We start from the raw sequence: 26,473 nt of genomic DNA, 5'->3' as shown, positions 1-26,473 counted from the left end.
CCCCTAGGCAGCATCATTAGAAGACATAGCATAAATTTTCACTGCTATGCAGATGACACGCAGGTCTATCTAGCCATGAAGCCAGGTAACACACACCAATTAGTTAAACTGCAGGAATGTCTTAAAGACATAAAGACCTGGATGGCCGCTAACTTTCTGCTTCTTAATTCAGATAAAACTGAGGTTATTGTACTCGGCCCTGAAAATCTTAGAAATATGGTATCTAACCAGATTCTTACTCTGGATGGCATTACCTTGGCCTCCAGTAATGCTGTGAGGAATCTTGGAGTCATTTTTGACCAGGACATGTCCTTCAACGCACATATTAAACAAATATGTAAGACTGCTTTCTTCCATTTGCGCAACATCTCTAAAGTTAGAAATATCCTGTCTCCTAGTGATGCTGAAAAACTAGTTAATGCATTTATTACTTCCAGGCTGGACTACTGTAATTCATTATTATCAGGATGTCCTAAAAACTCGCTAAAAAGCCTTCAGCTAATCCAAAATGCTGCAGCAAGAGTATTGACAGGGACTAGAAAGACAGAGCATATTTCTCCTGTTTTGGCTTCCTGTTAAATCCAGAATTGAATTCAAAATCCTGCTAAGGTCTTAAATAATCAGGCCCCATCTTATCTTAATGACCTTGTAGTACCATATCACCCTATTAGAGCACTTCACTCTCGCACTGCAGGCCTACTTGTTATTCCTAGAGTATTTAAAAGTAGAATGGGAGGCAGAGCCTTCAGTTTTCAGGCCCCTCTTCTGTGGAACCAGCTTCCAGTTTGGATTCGGGAGACAGACACTATCTCTACTTTCAAGATTAGGCTTAAAACTTTCCTTTTTGCCAAAGCATATGGTTAGGGCTGGACCAGGTGACCCTGAATCCTCCCTTAGTTATGCTGCAATAGATGTAGGCTGTCGGGGATTCCCATGATGCATTGAGTTTTTCCTTTCCAGTCACCTTTCTCACTCAGTATGTGTTAATAGACCTCTCTGCATTGAATCATATCTGTTATTAACCTCTGTCTCTCTTCCACAGCATGTCTTTCATCTTGTTTTCCTTCTCTCACCCCAACCGGTCGCAGCAGATGGCTGTCCCTCCCTGAGCCTGGTTCTGCTGGAGGTTTCTTCCTGTTAAAAGGGAGTTTTTCCTTCCCACTGTTGCCAAAGTGCTTGCTCATAGGGGGTCATATGATTGTTGGGTTTTTCTCTGTACCTATGAAGCGCCTTGAGGTGACTTTTGTTGTGATTTTGCGCTATATAAATAAAATTGAATTGAATTGAATTGAAAAGAAACATGATCCGGTCCATTTCCCTGTCAATGTAGTGAAGTCATCCTCTACCCTTAGACAAACTGCCCCAAAGCATAATGTTTCCACCTTCTACTTGACTGTGGGAATGGTGTTATTTGGGTCATACTCAGCATTTCTCTTCCTCCAAACACAGTGGGTTGAGTTGATGCCAAACTACTCAATTTTGGTTTCACTGGAAGGCAAAGTGTGGAAGGCAGATGCCAACATTTGAAAGTATATGTACATCAATCACACAATCACACAATATTTTTTCAGTTTGAGCCTCCCCTTTGGGTTAAAGCTTCATCAGAAGTATCAGCTCTATCTCCTGCCTCCAGTAGATCTGGATACACAGAAATATCTAATCTAATACTTACTGTAGCTAAAAGGCTATTATCATTCAGCCATTGCTTTTAAGAGCAGTTTCTAACCATCAGATTTCCCTTAACCTGTAAGACATCATTGGTAAAAGATCTGAACCCACAGAGAAAACAAACGAAAAGTTTCATATATACTCCCTGTTATGGAAAATTCTAGTTTATCCTCACATTGAGATTTATGTGTTTAGAATTAGGGATGGCACAATACCACTTTTTTATGTCCGATACTGATATCATAAATTTGGATATCTGCCGATACCGATATAAATCCGATATAGCGTATTTTATAATCAATAAAACATTTTTTTTTAATATCTTGCTACATTTTGTATAAGTTCATACTCAAGTTTAAAAAAACAAAACAAAACTAAAGCTATTCTGCTATACCTGTACGCAAAAAATACACTGCACCCCCCCCCCCCAAAAAAGGGGGAACCACCCTCCACCTTGTAATCCTTAATTGACGTATTCAACTTTAATTTAATGCACATGTAAAAACAAAAAAAAAATGCACAGAAATCAATAATTTTTCCACAATAATTAAATAGATTCAACATCTTTCTTCAACAGAATTGCAGACTGCAACATGGTAGGAAAAGGTACTACATCTTACCAGGTTATAAATTTCACTTAATAGTTCCTATATACAATAATGGACTTCTATACATTTGACATCAGATGATGTAAGATTCAGATATTTATTTATTAAAAGCTAGACATGAGAATAAGAAAGAAAAGTATGTATTTGTGCCCCCCTTTCCCTGTTAATGCCCTATATGGCCCCCTGGCAAAACTTTGCTAGACCCGCCCCTGCACAGTGACCAGCTGTCAGCTACGTAGAAAAGGATCCTGGTGTAGAAAGTAATATTAAATAAATTCTAACAACAGTTTATCAAGCTTAAACATTCTGCTGTTGTTTATCCGCTGGTTTCTTCTTTCTGGCACGAAGTGGGCGATAAACAAACGAGAGACAGAATTGCGACAGAAAAGCCGATCAGGTGATCATTGATCAGTTTCATGATTGAAGTAGCAAAAGGAGAGGGAGAGAATGAAAGGCAGTCGCTCCATATATCGGTTGTTAAGCTTAACGTGGCAATGCTTTACAAACATTCAGACTTACACACTTGCTTTACATCTCTGGGATACCTTTCTCGGAGACGAAATGCCGGTTTGGAAGCACGTAGGAAGGCTCCAAATGCTCAACCAGACCGCCGACAGGTCTTGCACGCCACAGCTGCTCTATTACGTGACGCATATTTCTCCAACGTGCTAAGGTTATGAGCTGGGTTACACCATGTCGCAAGTTTTGTGAGGTGCTTTTGTGATATTTAATGGATTGGATTCCTTTTTTTAATTTTTCTCCGATATCTGATCCAGTAATTTAGGTCAGTATCGGACCAATACCGGTAATATCGGATTGGTCCATCTCTGTTTAGAGTCTTACTGTATGATTTTGGTATAACCTTTGCCTGCTTAAGATGAAGCAAGCGTGTGTCAGTATGATCTCGTAAATAACTGCTTAGCTAGGCCTAACGATGTTATCTGCTAACTGTTAGGGCGTAGAAGGATGCAGTTGATTCATTTAAGCCAGAGGTTCCCAAAGTGTTGGGCCCGTCCCCTAGGGGGGCGCAGAGCCATTGCAGGGGGGGCACTGTATGGAAAAAAAAAAGAAAAAGGGACACTGCTAGCATAATGGACAGGTTTTTGATGGGGCTCCCACACAAACGCAAAGCAGGAGATGAAGCGTCGCCAAATATGTTTCCAAACCAACTTCCTTCCAAGCCAAAGACTAGAAAATATGGTGAAGCATATCCTCCCTTTGGCTTCACCTGCACAAGTGCCAAGGTAGGTCTCCCCTGCAGAACTGGTTTTCCCTGCGTCGGGAGCACACGCTGGGCTCTCCAAATCACGGACAAACAGTATCCCACATTCTTGATTTGTAGTTCACAAAAAGGATACTGTATTGTTCTTTCTTTGTGATCTTTTATGTTTAAGTCATTTTTTGCTGGCTTTTAGTTAGATTCTTTGTCTGTTTGGGAGCTGACACGGTCTCTAAGGGGATAGGGTTTTGGGGGGATAACAGGAGGAGAGAAGCTACAGAGAGACGTGTAAGACTGCAACTCTGGTTCCTGGTCCCAACTCTGGATTAGGGCAGGGCGATATGGCCAAAAATATATATCACGATATATATTTGAAAATTTGCGATAACGATATAACTGGCGATATAATTTCTGTGAGACAAAATACAACTCCACAACTTTACTAGCGCAAAAAAACCCCCATCCATTTATTTTACTTAAACAAGCAGCTGTTTTTTTATGTGCATTAAAGCTATAGAAACATTTAACAGTGCAAATGCAAATTCCTTGCTGAAAGTTTTATCAAAAGGCATTTCCGGTAGAAATGGGCTAACATATCCTGAGCATAACCATGTATAATATCCACTGAAATTAAAAAGAGGTGCTTTGCAACATGAAACTGCAGTGTGCCAAATAAAAAAGTCAAATATGTATTTTTCTGACCATAAGGCACGCGATTATAAGGCACATTAAGCTTAAACAAAGCAGTCAGATAAATCAAACTTTATTCAACTCATTCTTCTTGCTTCCTCCACTTCTGTACCATTGATTCATTAATGCTGTATTCTATCACAGCTGCTCTATTCCCATGTTGTTGCAGTATATTAATGACTAACCTCGTATTGTGGATGGATTATCTCAGTTGTTCTCCTGACTGAAGTTTGGTCCGTTTACAGCATCCTGCCATGAGATTGCATTTGTCTCTAACCATCAGGAACCTTCACGTTAACTTTTATCGAGTGGAAAAGTGTTAGCCTTCATCCTCCAGCTTCACTGTTTATGTTATGCTAACACAGCTGTGTCGCTAGCGATCACGTAGCACATCATTATATACCAGTTAGCCCAACTTCAGTAACCCTACAAATGTCACTGCTGTTTAGTTTACTGTTTTCATTCATGTTGGAAGTGATAGCAGAGCTGTATGTTTGATATTTTTCAGAAATCTCTCAGTCAGAACATGCTATATCATGCTTAGGTAACTAGCAAAACTAGCGAGCTAACTTCCGCTAACTTCCTGCTAACTTCTAACTCCGTTAAATGTAATGAATTCTGTTTTCATGGATGCCTGGATGTTAAACATCATAGTTACACCTGGTAAAGCAGCAATGCTGATCGTTTTATTAAAGATGAAAGAATTTAGACAGTTTTTAACTCTCAGTGATGTTCGTTTGACTTCGGGACCTTAAGGGACGGAGTTTAGGACCCAGATTACTCCCAGATTTATGAGCACCGTAGTCCGACAAATACGGCAATAATGATGGTCCGCTTGCATGTTCTACAAAAAAAATGTGCTTTCTTGTGTATCCGACGGACAAACACCAAACCAGTTAAGTTGCACCATTTTTACAAACCAATTCTGGTTCATCCGTTTCACTCAACAATCTGCTTTCCCCATTCTCATTCTCCGTTAATGCCGTGCTTTTTCGGCACTCCGCATGCGCATTTTACCCATATTCTATCGCAATATTTCATTTCCTTATCGTTGCCTAGCATTATACTGGTATTACCGTGAACGGTATAATATGGCCCAGCCCTACTCTGGATAGTCATGTTTGTAGGGGTTTGATAAATTTGGCCAGATTTCTAGAAATAAGAGCTGCTCCATCCAAAATGGGATGGATGCTGTCTCTCCTAACAAGACCAGGCTTCCTCCAGAAAGTTTCCCAATTATCTATAAAGCCCACATCGCTTTTTGGACACCACTCAGACACCAGAGGTTTAAGGAAAACATGCAGCTAAACATGTCACTCCTGGTCCGATTGGGGAGGGGACCAGAGAAAACTACAGAGTCCAACATTGTTTTGGCAAAGTTACACACAATTCAATCTTGATTTTAGTGACCTCTGATTAGGGCTGCTCAATTAATCGAACTTTAATCTCGATTACGATCTGGGTTTTCAACGATCATTAAAAGTGACTGAGCCGATTATTAGCACCTCCCTCGTGCTTTACTCTCGCTGCTCCGTGTGGCAAATCGGCGCACCTCTCTGCGTTCGAACACGCGTCACAACAATTAAGAGGACCCGAGGGAAGCTCGGAAAGCTCGGAAAGCTAAGCAGAAGTTATTTGGAGAGGAGAGGATAATGGCTACTGAAGAAAGAATGCCGTTGGTTGAAAAGAGAGGTAAAACGACTTCAGTGGTGTGGAAACCAATGTTCCTCTAAGCTGCTTGACGTGCGCAATTGCGCACTGCTGGCACGGTCTCTGCGCACAGAAAATCTGCGTTGCGCACAAAAAAATCTAACCTGAATTGAAATTAAAATTAAAACTTTAACAATTCTGTTTTGCAGTGTTAGTCAGTAAGTGACTGGCTGCTCCTGTATGGGATTAGAACGATGCCACCTTATCCTATAGTCCAGCCAATAATGCGATTCACATTCGTAACGCAGCCAATCAACGTCGTTGACAGGCTATGACAGCGTCCTTATGTGCCGACACCGGTGTTTTAGCTAGCAAAGCGGCGTGGCTGATGTGCAGTGAAGCCACATTAATGACAACGTGTACAACCATTGGAGATGTGAGCAGGACAGACGGAACAATTGACGGAAAAAGTGTGGACTTTATACCAGTTTTTAAATTGTGTTGATAGGCCACGTAAAACCAGAGTTATGATAAAAATATATGCAATGTTTGGTTTTCTTCCTGAATACTATCGTTGTTTATATTTACTACGGGAAGAAACGGTAAAAACGGCGTCTTATAAGGAAAACGCTCGAAAGCACTCTCCGCCTGTGAGCAAAAACAAAACCAAAAAACCCCCCACCCTTTCCTATTGGTCGAAAAAAGTACCGTGTCGACCAATCAAAAAATGATATGGCAACGCGGCATCTAGTTGTTAAGAAACGGGGGGAAGTTTTAGGAGTGACGGCAGTGTTCTGAGATGTGAGAGATTTGAGAAGTTTAGCGCAAATCTTGTGTAGTTAGTGTGTAGTGTAGTCAATAGTTTTGTTGTGTGTGTCAGAACAATGAGGCGACTGCTGAATGTTACAGGTGTTACAGGAGTGATACATCTCCTGTTGTCAGGCCTGCAGGTATCAGGCTGTTGTTCTCCTTTATCTCATAGTGGACAGAAATTATTTTTTAGAGTGGCACAAATAATTTGTGTGCCATCAGATTTGATGCAGAACAGCTGATTGTTCTGTAAATAGTTTGAAATGTTTATTTAAAAAAATGCCTTGGCTGCATTAAAAAAAATAAATAGCTGCAAAAAACTTTGTTGTTTGCCAAACTGAGTTACTTTTTTGAAGAAGTAACTATATAATTATTTGCCCAACATTGGTCATTATATACTGTATTTTGCAGACAGAGTTACAGGACTCTCTCCCAGGCCACAGACTCATAATACAAGTCAGAGCTTTATGAAAAAAAAGAAAAAGAAAGAAAGTTGTGCTTTCAAAATTGGAGTTCAAGTTATTTTTACTTCCAATAGTGTTAACATACTACACAGGTCATGAACAGGATTTTTTAAATTTTCATTGTAAGTGGGCTAAAGCAGTTAATTAAAAGTAGTCTAACATAAATGTAAATGCTGTAATTTGATTATTTTAATAAACCATGTAACTTGGATGGATTAGATGCTGGCGTGACCACAGTGCACACGTCTGATATCGCTCACAGTGGTCCAAGGGACCGCTCAGGGAGTTTGTGTTCGCTCAGACACATGAAATATTTGAGGGAACATTGGTGGAAACATTATGGGTTCGCGGAGTCAGACGTGGATCAAATATTGTGCAGTATTTTGAAGTTCACTAAACATAGATGTTTACATTTTCATTTATTTTTATATTGCAAACATTTGCACTGTAATCAGTATTTGCACACTATTTTATATTATTTTTTGACAATCTTTAAAGCCATTATTCAATACATTGTTATTGTTAAATAAATATCGTCAAATAATCGAGATCTCAATTTCAGTGAAAATAATCGTGATTATCATTTTTGCCATAATCGAGCAGCCCTACCTCTGATTGACGTAACCAGGTGTCATTACTGCCGACATAATTTATAATTTTACTGAATTTACGTTTACCCTTAGCCAGCCGTTTTAAATTTCCCACAATGTCACCTGCTCTGGCCCCTGGAAGACAATTGACTTCCAGGAGTGTTTTACCAGCAAGCCAGCTGGTGTTTCTGGCTAGCTTCACATGTCTCAGAACAGAATTGCCAATTACCAGAGTTTAGGGGGTGGTTCCCAGGACAGTGAAAGTATAGAGTGCACGGATGAACTTAATCTGTATTTCAACAGGTTTGATTCGGGCTCCACTCCTTCGTCCACTACCATCTGCCACGTAAAAGGGCCTACACCACCTGCACCTGCGTGTAGTATCATTTGTCCAAAAACTTTAAATAAGCCATTTTTGAGCTGCTTTCACGGTAACTTAAGTCTGACATGTATGACAGGAGATGCAATTCAGTTTCAAAACTTTATCTTTTCCTTTTTTCCCTTGTATTCACAAAGCTTATTTACCACTCTCTCCAAGGTGCTGGTTTTGGTGTGCAGCTTGGTCTGCGCATCGTTCCTCTTGAGTCTGGGATGGTTTTAATTATTCTTCCCATTATCCATGTACTTCTAGGGGATTAACTGTCAACAACTACCACCAGATCTCTAACAACTAACCATATTCTGCTAATGAAAGTTGGAGGTTCAAAATCCCATGGATCGTCTGTTTGACTTGTGATAGGCTGGCCATAAATTATGCTTTCCACCTCACATGTGAGCGTTTGGAGGCTGTTGTCTGTGAGTGCCTGTTCTCTTATTAGGGTAGTGTGGATTTGCCACACCCAAATACCTCCTTAATGAGATGGAGCTGGGCTATTGAAAATCCACTTTATTTCCTTTTTCTGCATATGCTTTTCAATCTGTGCCTGATTCAGGTTTTCATATATCTCCTTTTCTGCACCAACAAAATTTGTACCATTATCACAACGTATGATGTCAATTTGGCCTTTTCTGCTTATAAACCATTGGAGAGCATTGATGTAGGAGATGGTGTCAAGACTGTCTGCTACCTCTATGTGTACTGCTCTGATAGTGATGCTAGTAAACAACACACCACACCTTTTGAAAATTGCTCGGCCACATTTTCAAATCAACTCCACGTTAGTAAAGGGTGGTTTGTCTGGTAAAAGATGATCTCCTGGCAGGGTTGCCATTTTTTGTTGTCCAACATCCCCTTGCACAGAGTGTGCATTCTTATATAAGCTTCCTGATGGATTCTTCTTGCAACATTTTGTCCACTTTTACAACAAGCGCTGCTATAATTAACTCAGACCTCCTCGAGGGGTGCTACTCCAGACTTCTCGTACGAGAAAAGAAAAATGTGTTTTGTCTTGTTCATTCACCAGAACAGGATATCAGGCTGTGCCTTATGCATACTCCACTTACATCAGAAGCAAGCGTGCTTCCACTGTGTCCAAATCTAACAGGTTTAATGCATCTGTAAGTAAGCTCTTTCTTTGCACAGATCCATCAGAAGAACCTTAACAGGAAGTACAACTGGTTCCAGGAAACCTAGAGAGTCGTAGATCATGTTTACAATGGACAGAATTGTTCTTGTGGTCAATGGCTGATCCTGTAGTTTGATACTGAATGTGAATGCATCATCTTCTGTGCACCACTGTACGTCAAGTGCATATGTGGTGAATGAGATCATGCTCCACTAGATCATTGTCTCTAAGCTATGCAGGGATGGCTGATAAAACCTTCTGGCTGTTGCTTACCTAATTGTCAGGTTAAAACATCCATGCATACACAACTCTTAAAGTCTTGACTAAGGAGATAGCTTTCTCCTCCATAGAGAATACACAGGAATGTTTCAACAGCTTCAGGAGAGCATTTCTGTCTTGGGTCTGCTAACTGCCTTCGCTTTTACTTCTGCACTTTTCCTTTCTACTGACACACTAATTGGAAAGCTGCTTCTTTTAATTCCACTTTTATCATATTTCCATGTTTCTGCACTTTTGCCAGACATAGATCAATTTGAATACTACTATTCTCATGTTTGTTGGGTTATCCATTTCCTTCATGAATTCCAATCTTCCATTGTGTTATGACAGCCAGTAAAAAACCCAGCATAAGCACTCAGTCCTTTTCCATCTTTACACTTGATCTGCGGCCACTTCAGGGCTTTATCAGTGTAGGCACTAGCAATCATGAGCTCATCCCCATAATGCTTCTGTAGCAGTTGTTTTGCTTCCTTGTAGTTAAAATAAGATAAGATAACCTTTATTAGTCCCACACGTGGGAAATTTGTTTTGTTACAGCAGAAAGTGGACAGTGCAAAGTTACATAGCAAAAATTAGAAAAACACTGGAATAGGATAAGAATAAGATACTGTACACAAGTATACACAATAGAATAAAATAAAATAAAATAAAATAAAATACTATATACAATAGAATAAAAATACTATATACAACTGAGTAAAATACAACGTTGTCAGAAAAGAGTATTGCACTTAGTGTTATTGCTATTGGACATGTGTGGATGTGTGTGTTTGGTCAGTTGAAGCAGTAGTTGTGGTAGCTTGTGTTTCTCCTGTAGTGTACTGCTTGCTGCAAGTAGTACAACTTGTCTGCATCATTTCTCTGTTCAATGGCTTGCTCAAAAGCTTCCATAAAAGACATGTCGGTAAGTGGATCACTCTTGAAAACTGCCATCATCAGCTGCTTTATCATCTTTGCTTACTTTGCTTTCACTCAACTAGTAATGATGGACAAGCAGAGGAAAAAGGTTGCAGTGATAGATTTAGCTATACTAGGAGTAACAACAAGAAGGAAGAAGGAACATGAGAAGCTGGAAACATACCAAGGACTGAAAGAGGAGCTAGAAAAAATGTGTAAGGTGAAGGCAACTGTTGTCCATGTGGTAAACAGGGCAGTGACCCCCCCAAGCTGGGGGAGTGTGGTTCCAGCAGATGCCAAGAACAATATCCTAGTCATAGGAACAGCAAAGACACTGCACTAGACATCCCAGGCTTCTGGTAGAGGACCCAAACTTCAAGAATAAAGACAGCCCACGTGGCGAGTGGGGAGATTTTTTTTAAACATGTATTAGAGCACTCTTAATCTTACTGACCACTCAAGGCATTTTACATTTGTCCCATTTATCCATGTATACAGTGTTTTACACTTTAAGCACTTTATCTACTTCAAATCCATGGCTAGTTTAAAATCTACAATTTACATGTAAAGCTTACTTGCTGAAAATAAGGTTAAACACAAGTCTTGTAGTTTCTGTTGTTTCCACGTAGTGTGATTAAAGACTTAAGACGACATGTTTTATTCCAATTCATTTTTGGTATACACACTTCTATAGCTAAATATCCCACAGTCTATACAACTGAGTATCCAAGAGGTCTATAGCATGCACAGCATAACAGTATGTTTTCATTTTTTTTTAAAGCACACAATCTTGACTCAAAATCTGAGACACAGCCTTGTCAAAGGCTGGTTAATCTACAGTTTTAGAGCAGCATCAAAACTGACCTAAAATGCAGATTAACCAGAAATTTCCAGGATATTTTCTGGGAATATTTGTTCATATCCAGCTAGATAAATATTTATGTGTGTGGGTGTGCATGCGTGCACGCGCGCGCGCGCGTGTGTGCATGCCTGCGTGTGTGTGTGTGATGTGATACTCACTTGTGGCTACTACCAAGTTTGGACTGAGTTGGCAACTGCCGTGAGGGAACGATGTCGTACTCATCACTGACTTGCTCGCCATTACAGAAGGGCTGCACAGACACACAAAAGAGAAAATGGATGTGGTAGCTGTGATGTGGCAGTCAGAAATAAATCAAAATATATTTCATGTAGAAGAACCCATCCTTAATGATGAAAAAAAAAAGACCTTTTATAAAAATATTGGCAGCTGTCACTGCAAGTAGATACATTTATGGTATAAATTTGAAAATCCAAGGTGACTTCCTTCTTGAGTTATATCATTCCCAAAATAGACCTTGATTCAAAATCCTCTGAGATTTTTAGCAGATTCACCTGTAGCATAAATGTCAAAATCATGCGTTGCTTACCCCATCAGCATCTTATGGCTATGGGGTAAAAGCTGTTTTTTCAAATATTGTTTCCTACAATCACTAAAGAACAGTGTTCTGAGAAAGATGAATTACTTTTTGAGAATTATTATTATTACCTGCAATAATGTAAAAGCAGTGCCCCCTAGGACAGAAGAAATCTTTAAAACCAGAGAATTTGGATTGTTCGGTTTTACTAGTTCAGCTATACGGTGTCATCCTTTGGTGGGACTGTTAATTGCTACCTGGAAGCTTTAAACATCTGGGGAAGGAAATCCAGGTTAAAAGGCCTGGATATGGGGGACGGTAAGGGTATTCGGGCAGTTTCTGTTGTTAGTAATAGTATTTATGTTAGCTTTCTGTCTTTTTCTTTTTGTAATTCTTTTGACATATATTTTCACTTGTTTGGGGAATATAACTACACAATCTACAAGAAATGTCTAGTGAGATAAGAATCAAAATCACATCATGGAACTGCAGAGGGTTACGAAATCTGAAGAAAGTTAAAAGTCATGAACAGAATAAAATTTTTGCAGTCTAACATTGTGTTTCTTCAGGAAACACATCTGATGCATAATGAGGACTTGAAAATTAAAAGGAGGTGGAGAGGCAAGGTCTTGTCTTCTTCGTTTAACTCTCAAGCGAGAGGGGTCACCATTTTGGTGCACGAATCCATACCACTCCAGGTAAACAAAGTCACCAAAGATAAATTTGGAACTTACTAAATGAACAAATTATCTTGGCGAACATCTATGCACCTAATACAGAAGACCCTATCTTTTTTCAAAACTTATTCCTTATGTTATCCTCTTTTCCTGGTAAATGTGTGGTGGCAGGCGATTTTAACTGTGTACTAGATCCAGTGAAAGATAGGAGGTCGGGAACCGAAGAGTCTCACACCCGTAGTAGGGTAACTATACAGCGCTTTATGAAGGAATTGAACTTAATAGATATCTGGAGGAAAGAAAATCCGGACGTTCTAAAGTTCTCATGTTATTCTGGTGCACACAAGTCCTATTCAAGAATTGACTTCTTTTTGATAGCTGCAGAGTTGAGACATAAAATCAAGGAATGCTCCTATGAGGCTATCCTAACTTCAGAACATGCTCCCAATTCATTGGTATATCAGGACTCAAAGCTTGTGAAAGATGCTAGGATTCGGCATTGCAAACAGAAATGGTTGGCGGACCCTGGTTTTGTCTCACTTCTGGATGAACAAATTAGCCTCTATTTTGAAATGAATAAAACAGAAACTTCTGCAAGCATAAGATGGGAGGCTTTTAAGGCTTTTATTAGGGGCCAAATAATTAGCATCACTAGCTCTAAAGCAAGACTGACTTTCCAAAAGGCAAAAAAGTTAGAGACAAAAATAAAGGAATTAGAAAATGAATACTATCAAACAAGGTCCCCTGAAATACACCAAAATTTATTGCTGCTTCGGGCCCAATACAATGAACTTTCTGCCTCAAAAGCTTTGGCCAGTCTGCTGCGACTTAAAAAGTCCTTCTATGATCAGGGTGAAAAACCTGGGAAGGTTCTTGCATGGCGTCTCAAGCAGCTCGAGAGTGAAAGGGTTGTTATCTCACTGCAAAATGAGCTAGGAGAAATTATTGTGTATCCGGCAGATATAAATGAATCCTTCAGGAAATATCATGAAGATCTTTACAGTTCAGAAATATCTAATGACCACTCGGAACTAAAAAAGTTTTTAGATAAGATAAATATACCCAATATACCTGAAGACCTTAGGGCTATTTTGGAGAAAGATATCTCAGTCGAGGACTTATCTGCTGCAATCGATAGTATTAAATCGGGAAAAAACCCCAGACCCGATGGCCTCCCAATTGAAATTTATAAAAAATTTAAATATAAACTGTTGACTCCAATTTTAGAAATGTTTACAGAATCCTTTCAAAAGGGCACCTTACCACAGTCCTTGAGAGGAGCACTAGTTACTCTGCTCCCAAAGGCTGGCAAACCACACAATAAATGTGAAAATTGGAGACCCATCAGTCTGCTTAATGCGGATTTGAAAATACTTTGTAAAATCTTAGCCAAGAGAATCGAAGAAATACAACCTAAGATAACTGGGAGGGATCAGAATGGATTCATTCGGGGCAGACAAGGATTCCACAATGTCCGAAGGATTCTGAACATTCTTTATGACCAAAAGGGGGCTCGGGACACTGCTTTACTGTCACTCAATGCTGAAAAAGCATTCGACAGAGTGGAAAGGCCTTATTTGTTTGAGACTCTGGCGCGCTTTGGTCTGGGAGAGAATTTTTGTAATTGGATAAGATTACTTTATAAGGAACCATATGCACAGATCCTGACTAACAATAATATCTCAAAAACCATAAAAATAAACCGAGGGTGTAGACAAGGGGACCCTTTGTCCCCCCATCGAGCCTTTGGCTATTGCAGTGAGATCCCATGAATTGATTAAGGAGTTTGGTAAAATTTCTGGTTACAAGATCAATATGTCTAAAACATCCATTATGTTAATAAACCAATTAGATAGGGAAAACCCAACCTCTGTTGTTACTCAATTTAAGGTCGTTAATAGCTTTACCTATTTGGGCATCCAAATTGTTCCTTTGCTTAAGGATATCATAGAAATCAACTATAATTCAGTTATGCAATATGTCTCAAACTCTCTGGATAGATGGACCGCTCTACCAATGTCATTAATGGGGAAAATAAATACTCTCAAAATGATTATACTCCCTAAACTGTTGCACTTATTTCAAAACTTGCCTCTGCCACCACCAAGCAATTTATTTTCTCAACTGAGGACACTCTTCATCAAGTTTTTAAGGAAAATAGACGCCCCAGGCTGCGCCTATCTCTATTGTATCTGCCTTACGACAGAGGAGGGCTTAAATGCCCAAACCCACTATGGTACTACTGGGCGGCGCAGCTGAGAACACTAATGTTTTACTATTCAGAAGAGAATGTGCCACTGTGGAGAGAGATGGAAGGGTATGCGCTGAAGTTGCCATTTCCCATTTACCTATACTCGGCTAATTTTAAGAAACTCAAAAGAAACACCAAGAATCCCATGGTCAAAAATATGATTGCGGTGTGGCATCAAGTTAAGACTCACCTCAATTAAGTTTATTCACTCTCAATATTCAGCCCGATATGGGGAAATGATCATTTCCCCCCAGGACGGGGTGAAGGGAGATTTAAAATATGGGCTGAAAGGGGGCTACAAAAAATAGGGGATCTTTACAATCTGGATAATAAACATTTACTGTCCTTTGATGAAATTGTTGTCAAGCATGACTTAGCCCGCAGCCAGTTCTTTAGATATTTACAGCTGAGAGATTTTATTAGAACACAGCAAAACCAGTCCTTGTCCATTCCTGGCCTATCAATACTTGAAGAAATGATGGTGAAAGATTGCCAGGGAAGGAGCTTGATTTCTAAAATCTATAATGAACTGCTGGCCGCCTCTACAGAAACGTCCGTAAAGAAGCTTGAGTCCTGGAGAGAAGACTTACAGGAGAATATCTCCCTTGAAGAGTGGGAGAGGGCTTGCGCCAGGGCACAATCACAAACAGTGAACACTCGTTTAAATCTCTTGCAGTACAACTGGTTAATGCGTACGTATATGACTCCAGTCAAACTTAATGCTTTCTACAGTACCATCCCGGATGTTTGTATAAAATGCGACGAGGAAAAGGGCACACTTCTCCATTGTTTATGGCAGTGTCCTGAAATTAAGAAATTCTGGGAAGAAGTGAAACAATGCACTGAAGAAATATTAGAAATAAAACTGCACTTAGAACCAAAACTTTTTCTGCTGGGCATCTATCCAGCTAACTGTAATATAACAAGGAAACATATTTTTAGACATAGGGCTGCTGATGGCTAAGAAAGTCATTGCCATTGCTTGGAAAGAGGTGGATAGACCGAGAAGAAGTAAATGGATTTCAGAGTTAACAACTACTCTGCCCTTAGAAAAGATCACCTATGCAATCAGGGGTAAGCAGCGATGCTTTGATAGCATCTGGGGCCCCTTCAAAAACTTCCTTGCTAATAAAGACTTGCCCCACTTGGTGGAAATTTTTGGGGAGGATTCATAGGTGGCCCTCTGCAGTCCATTTGGGAATAAGTTTATTGCTTGATATTGAACAACTACTTTCTAATTTACATTTAATGTATACCTGTGAATGTGCATAATTTATGGTGGGAGATGCACACAGTTATTCCCCCCTTTCTCCCCCCCTTTTTTTTCTCTTCTCTTCTTTTCTTGTTTGTTTGTTTTGCTTTTGTGTGTTGTTTTTGTTGTTTTGTCGTTGCTGGTTTTTCCTATTCCTTTCCTATATGGTGTTATGTGTATAAAGGCAGTATGTGTAGCTTGTAGCTTGTAGTTTATGTAAGTTTAGCTACTTGTTTTGTTACGCTTCGTAGATGTGTACAGTGTTATGTTCAAAATAAATAAAGACACTGTTGGAAAAAAACAGCCTCTGCTGTCCCATTAATCTATTGATTTCTTCAGCATTACAGAAGTCGAATGTCAGTTGTCAGCATTTCCACTTTTACACAGGAAACAACAACTCCTAATGGTTAATTTGTCAAACTTTATTTTCAAAATTGAAACAAATACGGTTTTTAAAACAGAGGTGCCATGCCAACTCGGTAGCAATCTCCCACTCCAGCTTATTAATCAACCACAAGCCCTAGACAGAGTTTTAATTAAGTTGAAAGCCTGATGCCTTGTCAACCCTAGCTAGAAAACTTATCAACAAATAAAACTGGTTTTGATCTATCATCCACCCTGGGTCTTACTCAGAGTTTCTGTCTGAATTCTTAGACTTTTTACCTCATTATCTTGTTAATATTTTTACTTTTTCACTGCGTACAACTCCAGATACTGTAGCTCCTCTGAAAAAGAAAGCACCAAATCAGAAGTACTTGAATCCCTGATGTATCTCTCAAACACACACGCTGAAAAACTAGTTCATGACATTACAGTCAGTACAGTACCTTATCACCCCTCTAGTACTCTTCACTCTCAGACTGCAGGCTTACTTGGGGTTCCCAGAGTATTTAAAAGGAGAATAGGAGGCAGAGCCTTCAGCTTTCATCTGCCTCTTCTGTGAAAACAGCTGCCAGTTTGGATAGACACCCTTGGTTATTTTAAAGATTAGGCTTAAAATTTTCTTTTTTTAATAGTAGCTGAGTGTTCCAACATCCAGAGCAAACAAGTGCTATCACAACTAGGGACTGATGAACTACAACACTAATGCTATGGCAAGGGAGAGGCCAAGACGTCAGGTCAGAGGGGAATATCATCATCCCCACCCTCTGAGATTGGGCCTCAAGCTCCAAAAACAATTGGTGTTTTGAAGGCGTTGAGATTTTGAAGAGCAGACCTGAGAGAGAGGAGGAGACTTTGCAATATTGGAAAAGAACACAGACGCAACCCATAACATCACTGCTCAGTGGCTAGTGGATCTAAGAGCAGACCATAGCAACCTCCCTGACCAGGATCCAGTGACATCACAGTGACAGACATCCAAAGACTCAAGCATGAAGAGTTGGACAGCACCAGGCCTTAACATGATTCATGCCTACCGGCTAACTGCACTCCCCTTGGCAGCACAAATGAACCAGCTGCCAATGGAATGGAATGGCTAACTGAAGGCCGGATAGTCCTGATCCCCAAGGATCCCCAGAAGGGAAGCTAAGATGAATGGGCACACAGTTTTAAACATGAAAGGGGCATAGAAAGGAAGAGGTAGAAACACCAGAGGGCCAAAACCACAGCTGAGAGGTGTTCCCAGAGGCTGCTTGGAAAGCTGCAACCACCAATTACCTGCAGAGAGTAAGGCAAGTCCCGAGGAGTCAGCTGAATGGGAAGACCAACATCTAAGGAATCAACACCTATGCCCTGCCAATTGTCAGATACCCTTCTGAGATAATAACCTGGCCAAAGGAGGAGATAGAAGCCTCTGACATCAAGACAAGGAAACTACTGACCATGCATGGAGGGTTTAATCCAAGTCCAGCAACCTGGAGCTATACACTAAGCGGAAGAAGGAGCCCAATGACTAGTGACTACATCCATGAATCCTCCTACGGCAGTCCAGGAGAAGTTGGTGTTTAATAAAAAGTAAACTGATCACCAAAGCTTGTTAAGCTTGTGTTTATTACAAACTTTAGAGCAATCTAAGTGTGACAGCATGTCCAGTGGAGGCTGTTAAGATAACATTTACTTTTGTATTGGACAAAATTTTGATCTGACACTGGGACTAACAGAAAGGAGGCAAGTGTTGTGCTGCTGAGAACAGATGTTATGACATTGCAGTAATTAATTAATATTAATAATAATTCAGTGTCCAACCTAACAACCCTCAGGTCAGTGGCTTAGAGTTAAATGGCCCATGTACATTTTTATTGGCTTATGAAAAAAACTTTTATATTTATATTTTTAAATATTAAATGCAATTTAATAACACAGTATTTTATATGATTTCCCTTTCAATCTAAAACATGTTACAAAAGCCTTGAAATTAATATGGCATTACCATGTTATGGTCAGACTTTTTATTATACACCACTCCAAAATACGCATATATTGAAGTTCTTTTTTTAGCTGCAAATTCAGTGAAATGCTCACATTTACATCGTTTAACACAGCGGCGCGCTACAGAGCCATGTATTAAACAAAGCATTGAAGATTTTTTTATAATCAAATTATTCATTACTCACTGCAGCGCTACAATAATCTTGTTAAGGTCTCCAAGGTGTAACAGACTCAGAGAAGCTTGAAGTGAGGACCCAAAGGCAAACACCCAAATGCAAGAAGGAGTTAACTGAAGGTGAGCCGTTTATTAAGGCTGATTGTCGAATGGTACAAAAATAAAAAAACAAAACGGAATGGGGAACTAAAACAGAGAAACTAAACCATGAAATGCTAGCAACAGAGCCCATGGAACCTGAAGAAACACAAGGGTAGATGAACAGACGCTTTGACAAAGGCCAGAGGAAAACAGTGACAATATATGCACTGAGGGGAGATCAGTGCATATAGTGGAAGTGGAAACACATGAGAACACAGCAAGAACAAATCAGACATAACCAGATAGGGGAAGCAAAACAGAAAACAATACAAATGAGACAAGAACTACCAAAAGAAAACAGGAAGGAGCTCAAACACTGAGACTCAGACAAAATCATTCGAGCCTGACACTATGACGGGGCTAAACAAACTTGGAAACACATGACAAACTGGGGAGGCCAAGGATAAAATACAGAGAAGACATGGGAACAGGTAAGGGAGACAGAACACTGAGGTCTGACTGGGATGAGAGAGAGACGAAGTGACACAGATGTAGATAGAGAGAGAAAGAGACACTGAAGGGTAATAAACAAGGACAGAGGGTAAGACAATAGGGGAAATGCTAAAGAAAACTAAAAAATCCAAACTAACATGAATCACCCGAGATAACACATAATCAGAAACTCATAAGCGCATGGAAACTAAACTAAGAAAAATAAATCAGTCTTTAAGAATACAACAGTGATAATAAACAAGCTTAAAAAGTCCACGCACACAAAACATTGGGTCAAAGAACCATGACAAACCCATCCCACAGTTCTGGACACATTGAACCTCACGTGGCAGAATGAAGAGACTGAACAATTTCACAGAGTTAGGATTCTTCCTCCCAGAATTATGAGGGTTTATCCTTTCTTTTACTTAGTAAATTCAAAAAAATACAGTCCAATACTGGCTTCTCATTTTAAATATTTAAAAGACACGTAATCTTTACCTTGGAGCTCTCTGAATTTCCTGCCCCGTCCAACCTTTGATGTAACCTCGCGAATTCCGCAGATGGACAACTGAGTGGTCTTCTGTTCAAGTGACAAGGCACAGTGGGTCCCAGCTGGAGTTGGTGTTCCCCTCCAGTCTTGTGTGCATCTGTCAAATGGCTGTCTTTGGAGCACCAAGTGTCAGAGGAAATTTGGAATTCTGACAGCATGCCTGTAGAAGAAGAGGACATGTACGAGGAACTGGGGAGCGAAGAGTGGTGTGATTCAGGGGGGACAGGAGGAGGACGCTCAGGAGGAGGAGGTGGTGGTGGGTCCCTCTGTGGAGGAGGTGGGGCTGGAAGAGGCTTGTCTTGCTTCCTAGATATGCCTGGTGAAGACTAAAGAGGTAGAAAGATAAAGTTGTTCAATAAAATGAGACAACTAATTTGATACTTGGATTTACATTTTTTTTTTTAAACATCTTTCTTGATTTGTATTTTATATTAATCTAGTTGTCCATCCATTCTCCTCACGGGGAGACTGGAGCCTCTCCCAGCTACGATAGGGCAAGAGGAAGGGTACACCCTGAACAGATCACAGGGCCAACACAGAGAGACGGATAACTATTCACACTTTCAGGTGTGTGCTAACACAATGCCATAAGCTTACCAGGAGTAAAAATCTCCACAAATTTACCTCTGTAAAATGCTCAGAGAAAATACAGAAAACCCAAGAGCCACATTTCAGACTCTACAGGACTCAGTTATTATTAGTTAAATGTTAAAGTTCAGTTTGCAAAAGACTGAACAAGTATGACTTGTTTACAAGGGTTGCCAAGAAAAAAACATCTTTCTACTTAAAAGAACATGGTTTAGGATTGCAAAGCTGAATCTGAACAAATCACAAGACAGGGGTGTCAAACCAGAGATGGCTACTTGCACTCACGACTTAGACACGAGTCACAGTTAAGTTGCAAAATCCAAAGCCTTCAAACTTGAGACTTAGACTCGAAGTTTGGGGCTCGAGTCTTGAGAACCATTTTTTACCCATGTAAATACGGTAAATGTAGATTATTTGGATAGTAACGAGATGTACAAAGCAATCTGTCTCTAATATTTAATAAAATGTTCTGAATATGCTAATAATTTGTGAATTTTTGTTTTAAATTTATCATTATTTTTTGTGAGGGTTGTAAGGAAGACATAAGTCCAAAGATTGCATCATATTTCACTCTATAAATGAAGTGTTTCTTAAATCTTTGTTGTCCATACACACACTAAGATATTAAAGTGTCATTTTTTCAAACGATAACCAAGGAGAGATAGCAGCAACAATGTGGCAAAGACTAGTAAAGAATTATACAGACCATTGTAATTAAAATTACATCTAGCCCTGAACTACTCATAGGTTACAATAATATTCCTTTTCATATGACTGATTCAAGCTACGGTGCTTGACAGCTGGAATGAGGTGTGTTTGCCAATATGCAGTGTTTGCTTTTGATCAGACATAGTACTGTACATTATGGCCAAACATGTCCACTTTGGTTTTTGCTGTCCAAAGGATACTGCTTCAGAAATCTTGTGGCTTGTTCAGATGAACTTTAAAAAAAAAAAAACTTAAGCTATGCTAACATGTTCTTTTTAGAGAGAAGAGGTTTTCTCCTGGCAACTTTCCAAATAAATATTTGTTCAAGTTTTTTTTTTTTTTTTTTTCAAATTGTACTGTCAGTAAACTCTGAGTCTCCATAGCATTGTGATAACACATACCTTAATACTCAAGACTGCTAATTTTATAGAGGTGGTAACAGTTGATAATCATGATCAGTGAGTGAATCAAGTGCATTTAATTAGCAGCATTTGGGGCACTTGGAGTAATTTGTGGATTGTCATGTAAATTATCTGCTGATCAGTAAACAACAGTGTAGAAACTGTGTTAAAAAACTTAAACACTTGTGTGCCAGGTGAACATATGAGGGGTTTCATTGTGGCAGTGTGCTGAACTGTGACTGACCTTGGGGGAGCAGGTGGGACTGGCAGATGGGGAGCGAATGGCACCTTTGTTGATAAGGTCACGTCGTGGTGGGACAGGTGGGAGGCTGAGGTGCTGGACACATTGGCTGGAGTTTCCCCCATGGGTTTTTTTGTGTTGGCTGACAGGTGAAGAACTGGGCGACACCATTGGCGATTTCTGATGCTCACCACATTGCTAAGGGAAAAAGCAAATAAACTTTAAAAAAAAATCTTATTTATTTATTACCAGTTCTATCCTGACTAGAGACTGCTAGAATCCACATTCTTTATAGGGGATAGATGGAAGCAAATCTACACCACTTTAAAATGTGGTAAAACGTTAATCAATTTCCTGTTTGAGGAAATTACTGGATCGGATATCGGAGGTGTTATGTATGAACCAAGAGTTATTGTGTGCTATGCAAGCCATCGCCAGTAGGGGGCACCACGCCCAGTTATGTGTGTGTGTTACTTCTGTGTTATCCAAATAAAGAAGAAGTCAACTTGTAAACACACTATCGTGTGTGCAGTCTGACTTGGCATAAGCTCTAATAGTGTACTGACACTACAGTGGGAATATAACATAAATTGGCGACGAGTTGTGACGTCTGGAAGACTTGGCCGTCTACTGAGCATGTACTGACCGCGTGGCCGAGTTTGGACGGAAAATGGACGATCGCGTGGCGAATTAGCATCGGAGCTAGCTGCTAGCTGCTTTTTCTCCGACGAGTCAGAAATGGCAGTGTTGGCTGTGGACAGCGGATACATCATGGCTGGAATGATTGGGCAGATGGACCCCTTTGATGTTGCTGGTGAGCAATGGGCAACGTATATTGAACGTTTTGAGCATTACATCCTTGATGGGTCCCAAGACGTAAGGTCTTCTGCGTAATCTGTTGGCTCCGAGCAAGCCTGGGACAATGCAGTATGACAATATTGTGGGTGTTTTGCAAGCTCATTTTGCTCCCAAACCGCTGGTAATAGCTGAAAGGTTCCGGTTCCACAAGAGGAATCAGGGGGAGGAAGAAACGGTCGCACAGTATGTGGCGGTGCTGAAACGACTCTCAGAACATTGCGAGTTTGGTGCGTACCTGGAAGATGCTCTACGGGACAGATTTGTGTGTGGATTAAAGTGTTCACTCTTTTCACTCTTTTGACTGAAAAGGATCTCACGTTTCGCAAAGCGGTTGATTATGCCGTGTCGGCAGAGACAGCAACACGTGAACTGCAGCAGTTGAGTGGTTCCCTTAAAGTGAATGCGGTGCTGTCACAAAAAGGTGATAAATGCCGCCGCTGCGGGAAAATGAATCATACCAATGATGACTGCTGGTACAAAGACCGTGACTGTCACCAGTGTGGGAGGAAGGGCCACACGAAACGCATGTCAGAAGCAGCCAAGATTGGAACAGGAAAGAGAAAGAGGGAAAACCTGAGCTGAAAGGCAATGCAGTTAAAAACAGAGCAAAGGACAAAAAGAGGAGAATTCATCATGTTGCTGCAGAGGAAAGTGAGAGTGAAGGAACCAGGCTCGACACTGATAGTGAGTTGGAGCTGTATTCTTTGTCTTGAAAAGAGAAATATTCACGTATCTCCCTAATGCCTGTAGTTAATGGGAAGAAAATGGAGATGGAGCTGGATACAGGGGCTGCTGTGTCTTTGATCCCATGGGAACAGTACAAAAGTATGCTGAGTCAGTTGCCGCTGCAACCCACTGGCATTATGCTGAAAACATACACTGGGGAGCCGCTGGCACCAGAAGGGGTCATCAAGGTGCAAGTTGAACTGAATGAGCAGCGTGCAACTCTACCCTTGTATGTGGTAAAGGTGGATGCTCCACCACTGTTTGGTAGGGAGTGGCTGAGAGTTATCAAGCTGAACTGGAAAGACTTAAAGATGATTCATGCCAGAGAGCAGAGCGGAAATGACAATCTGGAGGCTGTGTTAAAGAAACACTCAGCCGTTTTCTCAAAGGAGCTGGGCACAATGAAAGGAATTAAAGCCAGATTGACTCTTAGGCCTGATAGTGTCCCCAAATTCTGTCCACCACGTAACATGCCTTATGTCCTCCGCCCTCGGGTGGAGGCGGAACTGAAACGCCTGACTGAGCTTGGGGTGATCACACCAGTGGAGCATAGTGATTGGGCTACGCCCGTGGTCCCTGTCAACAAGAAGGATGGCTCAGTGAGACTCTGCGGTGATTTCAAAGTCACTCTAAATTCACAGCTCTGTGTGGATAAGTACCCACTTCCACGCATTGAGGACCTGTTTGCTTCTCTAGCAGGAGGTCAGCATTTCAGTAAGCTAGACTTAGCAAATGCCTACCTACAGATGGAGGTAGAAGAGGAGTCTAAGAAGCTGCTGACTATTTCGACACAAAAAGGGCTGTTCTGTTTCAATCGCTTGCCTTTTGGAGTGGCGTCATCACCTGCATTGTTTCAGAAGGCTATGGATCAAGTGCTTCTCGGCCTACCATACACCCATCGTTATCTGGATGACATCCTCGTCAGTGGTCCAGATAAACAGACACACCTGAGAACCCTTAAGGCAGTTTTGGGCAGGCTGGAGGACTATGGCCTGCGTCTCAAACAGGAGAAGTGCCTGTTTTTCCAAGAATCAGTGGAATACCTGGGCCACATAATTGATGCGGCAGGGTTACACAAATCACCAGAAAAGGTGCGTGCCGTTATGGAAGCTCCAGCACCAGCTGATGTCAGCCAGTTACGTTCTTTTCTGGGAATGCTCAACTATTATGGACGTTTCATACCTGATTTAGCTACGGTCCTGAAGCCGCTGAATGAGCTACTCAGTAAAGAGAAGAAATGGCAGTGGACACCGGCCTGTGAGTCAGCTTTCCAGAAAGCTAAAGAACGTCTGGCCTCACCAGAAATACTCACCCACTACAATCCTGAACTGCCTCTCCGTTTGGCATGTGACGCTTCACCATATGGAGTTGGAGCCGTGCTCTCACATGTCATGCCTGATGGCCAAGAACGGCCAATTGCTTATGCTTCACGAACCCTCAGTAAAGTAGAACGAAACTATGCTCAGATCGAGAGGGAGGCGTTGGCAATTGTTTTTGGAGTGCGCAAGTTTCACCAGTATCTCCATGGTAACAATGGTAACAACCTTGCTCACTGACCATCGCCCACTGAGCTGCATTCTGAGTCCAGTAAAAGGTACACCATCAATGGCAGCTGCGCAAATGCAGCGTTGGGCGCTCCTTCTGTCAGCACATAATTACACCTTGCAGTATCGGAAGGGGGCACATCACGCCAATGCGGACGGACTGTCACATTTGCCTCTGCCCCTTGCACAGAAAGAGAAACAGGGAGCGGTTGAGGTATTCTACGCATCTCAACTGGACACATTACCAGTCAGTGTCACCGAGATCAGACGTGACACCTTATCTGATGTCACCTTGTTTCGTGTCCTGGAAATGGTAACAACTGGACATTTTCCAGCAGCAAAGGACACAGATCAAGAGCTGTCACCCTATCTGATGCACAGACATGAACTCACAATACAGCAGGGATGCCTCATGTGGGGCGTGAGGGTGGTTGTGCCACCTAAGCTGCGATCTCATGTCCTGAAAGAGCTCCACACTGCACATCCAGGGATGGTGAGGATGAAGAGCTTAGCTCGCAGCTATGTTTGGTGGCCTGGCATTGATTCTCAAATTGAGCTTCAAGCTAAAGCCTGCCACTCTTGTCAGCGTGTGCAAAAAGAGCCTGGGTTAGCACCTTTGCACCCTTGGCTGTGGCCTTCCTGTCCGTGGGAACGGATCCATGTGGATTTTGCAGGTCCATTTGGAAGTCACATGTACCTGGTGGTGGTAGATGCACATTCCAAGTGGCCTGAGGTGCATATTATGGATAGCACCACAGCTGGTAAAACCATACAAGTGCTACGGGGTCTCTTTAGTCGCCATGGCATTCCCCACGTCCTGGTGAGTGATAACGCTTCCTGAAAGCTAATGGAGTCAAACACATCCGTTCCGCGCCGTACCATCCTGCCACTAATGGTTTGGCGCGGAACGTTTTGTGCAGACATTCAAGCATGCACTGAAAGCTTCCAGGGGTACAACACCTGTGCAACAACGGCTTGACATGTTCCTCTTGACATATCGCAACACTCCCCATGCAACAACTAGAGAAACGCCAGCTATATTGTTCATTGGACGCAAGCTGCGCTCTCGACTGGATTTTCTGAAGCCCAGTGTGGCCGGAGCAGTGCGTCGGTCACAAGATGCTCAACAACAATGCCGACAGCAACACTCCAGGGACAGATGGTTCACTGTTGGCGAGCCTGTCCTGGTGCGTGATTATAGGAAGGGAGAGGACAAGTGGACGCACGGTGTCATACTGGAGAAGACTGGGCCAGTGTCATACAAGGCGAATGTGGGAGCCCAAGGAGTGTGGAAACGTCATGTGGATCAGATGCTGACACGACCGGAGTCAGTATCTCAGCAGGTCACAGTGGATCCTCCGACAAGCTCTCAGATGTCACCAGCCCAGAGTGGTAGTGACACCATGCTTCACCCTTGTACATCTCTGCAGGAAGAGACTCTTGAACAAGTTCTGGGGACCACCTTACCTCCACAAACACCCCAGTCTCTTAAACCATCACCAACTGACTGTACACAGGTTACAGAGTCTGTAAGACGTTACCCAGTGAGAGTCACCAAGCCACCTGCTCGTTATCGTGATGAGTGAGTGTATTAAGTAGTTCAGTGAGAATGTTGGCGTTCAGAGACATTGTTCTCAACTACAAAGAAATTCATACAGAAAGAAACATTAGTTCCAGTTTTCATGAATGTTGTAATAAAAAAAAACAAAGGTACTACTTTGGTTATGGGAAATGTTTCTGTGGGTGGTGCCACGGTCGCATAGCTTACTGGGGAGGAGA

General features: G+C 41.3%; 1 protein-coding gene across 6 annotated transcripts in view; it reads right to left on the bottom strand.

Annotated features, from left to right (window-relative positions):
* The window catches only part of cblb (Cbl proto-oncogene B, E3 ubiquitin protein ligase), a 99,287-nt gene that overhangs the window by 23,846 nt on the left and 48,968 nt on the right, over nt 1-26,473 (bottom strand). For all 6 annotated transcript variants that reach the window (XM_039618391.1, XM_039618393.1, XM_039618395.1 and 3 more), the window contains 3 exons: nt 21,570-21,764; nt 19,577-19,954; nt 11,401-11,492 (listed from right to left, as the gene is read on the bottom strand). In XM_039618391.1, the coding sequence (XP_039474325.1) occupies nt 11,401-11,492; nt 19,577-19,954; nt 21,570-21,764 (665 nt within the window). The remainder of the gene's footprint in view (nt 1-11,400; nt 11,493-19,576; nt 19,955-21,569; nt 21,765-26,473) is intronic.

Source organism: Oreochromis aureus, linkage group 10 (genome assembly GCF_013358895.1).
Source record: "Oreochromis aureus strain Israel breed Guangdong linkage group 10, ZZ_aureus, whole genome shotgun sequence".
Lineage (NCBI taxonomy): Eukaryota > Metazoa > Chordata > Actinopteri > Cichliformes > Cichlidae > Oreochromis > Oreochromis aureus.
Note: the sequence above shows the minus strand (reverse complement) of the source record. Positions and strands in the feature narration are given on the sequence as shown.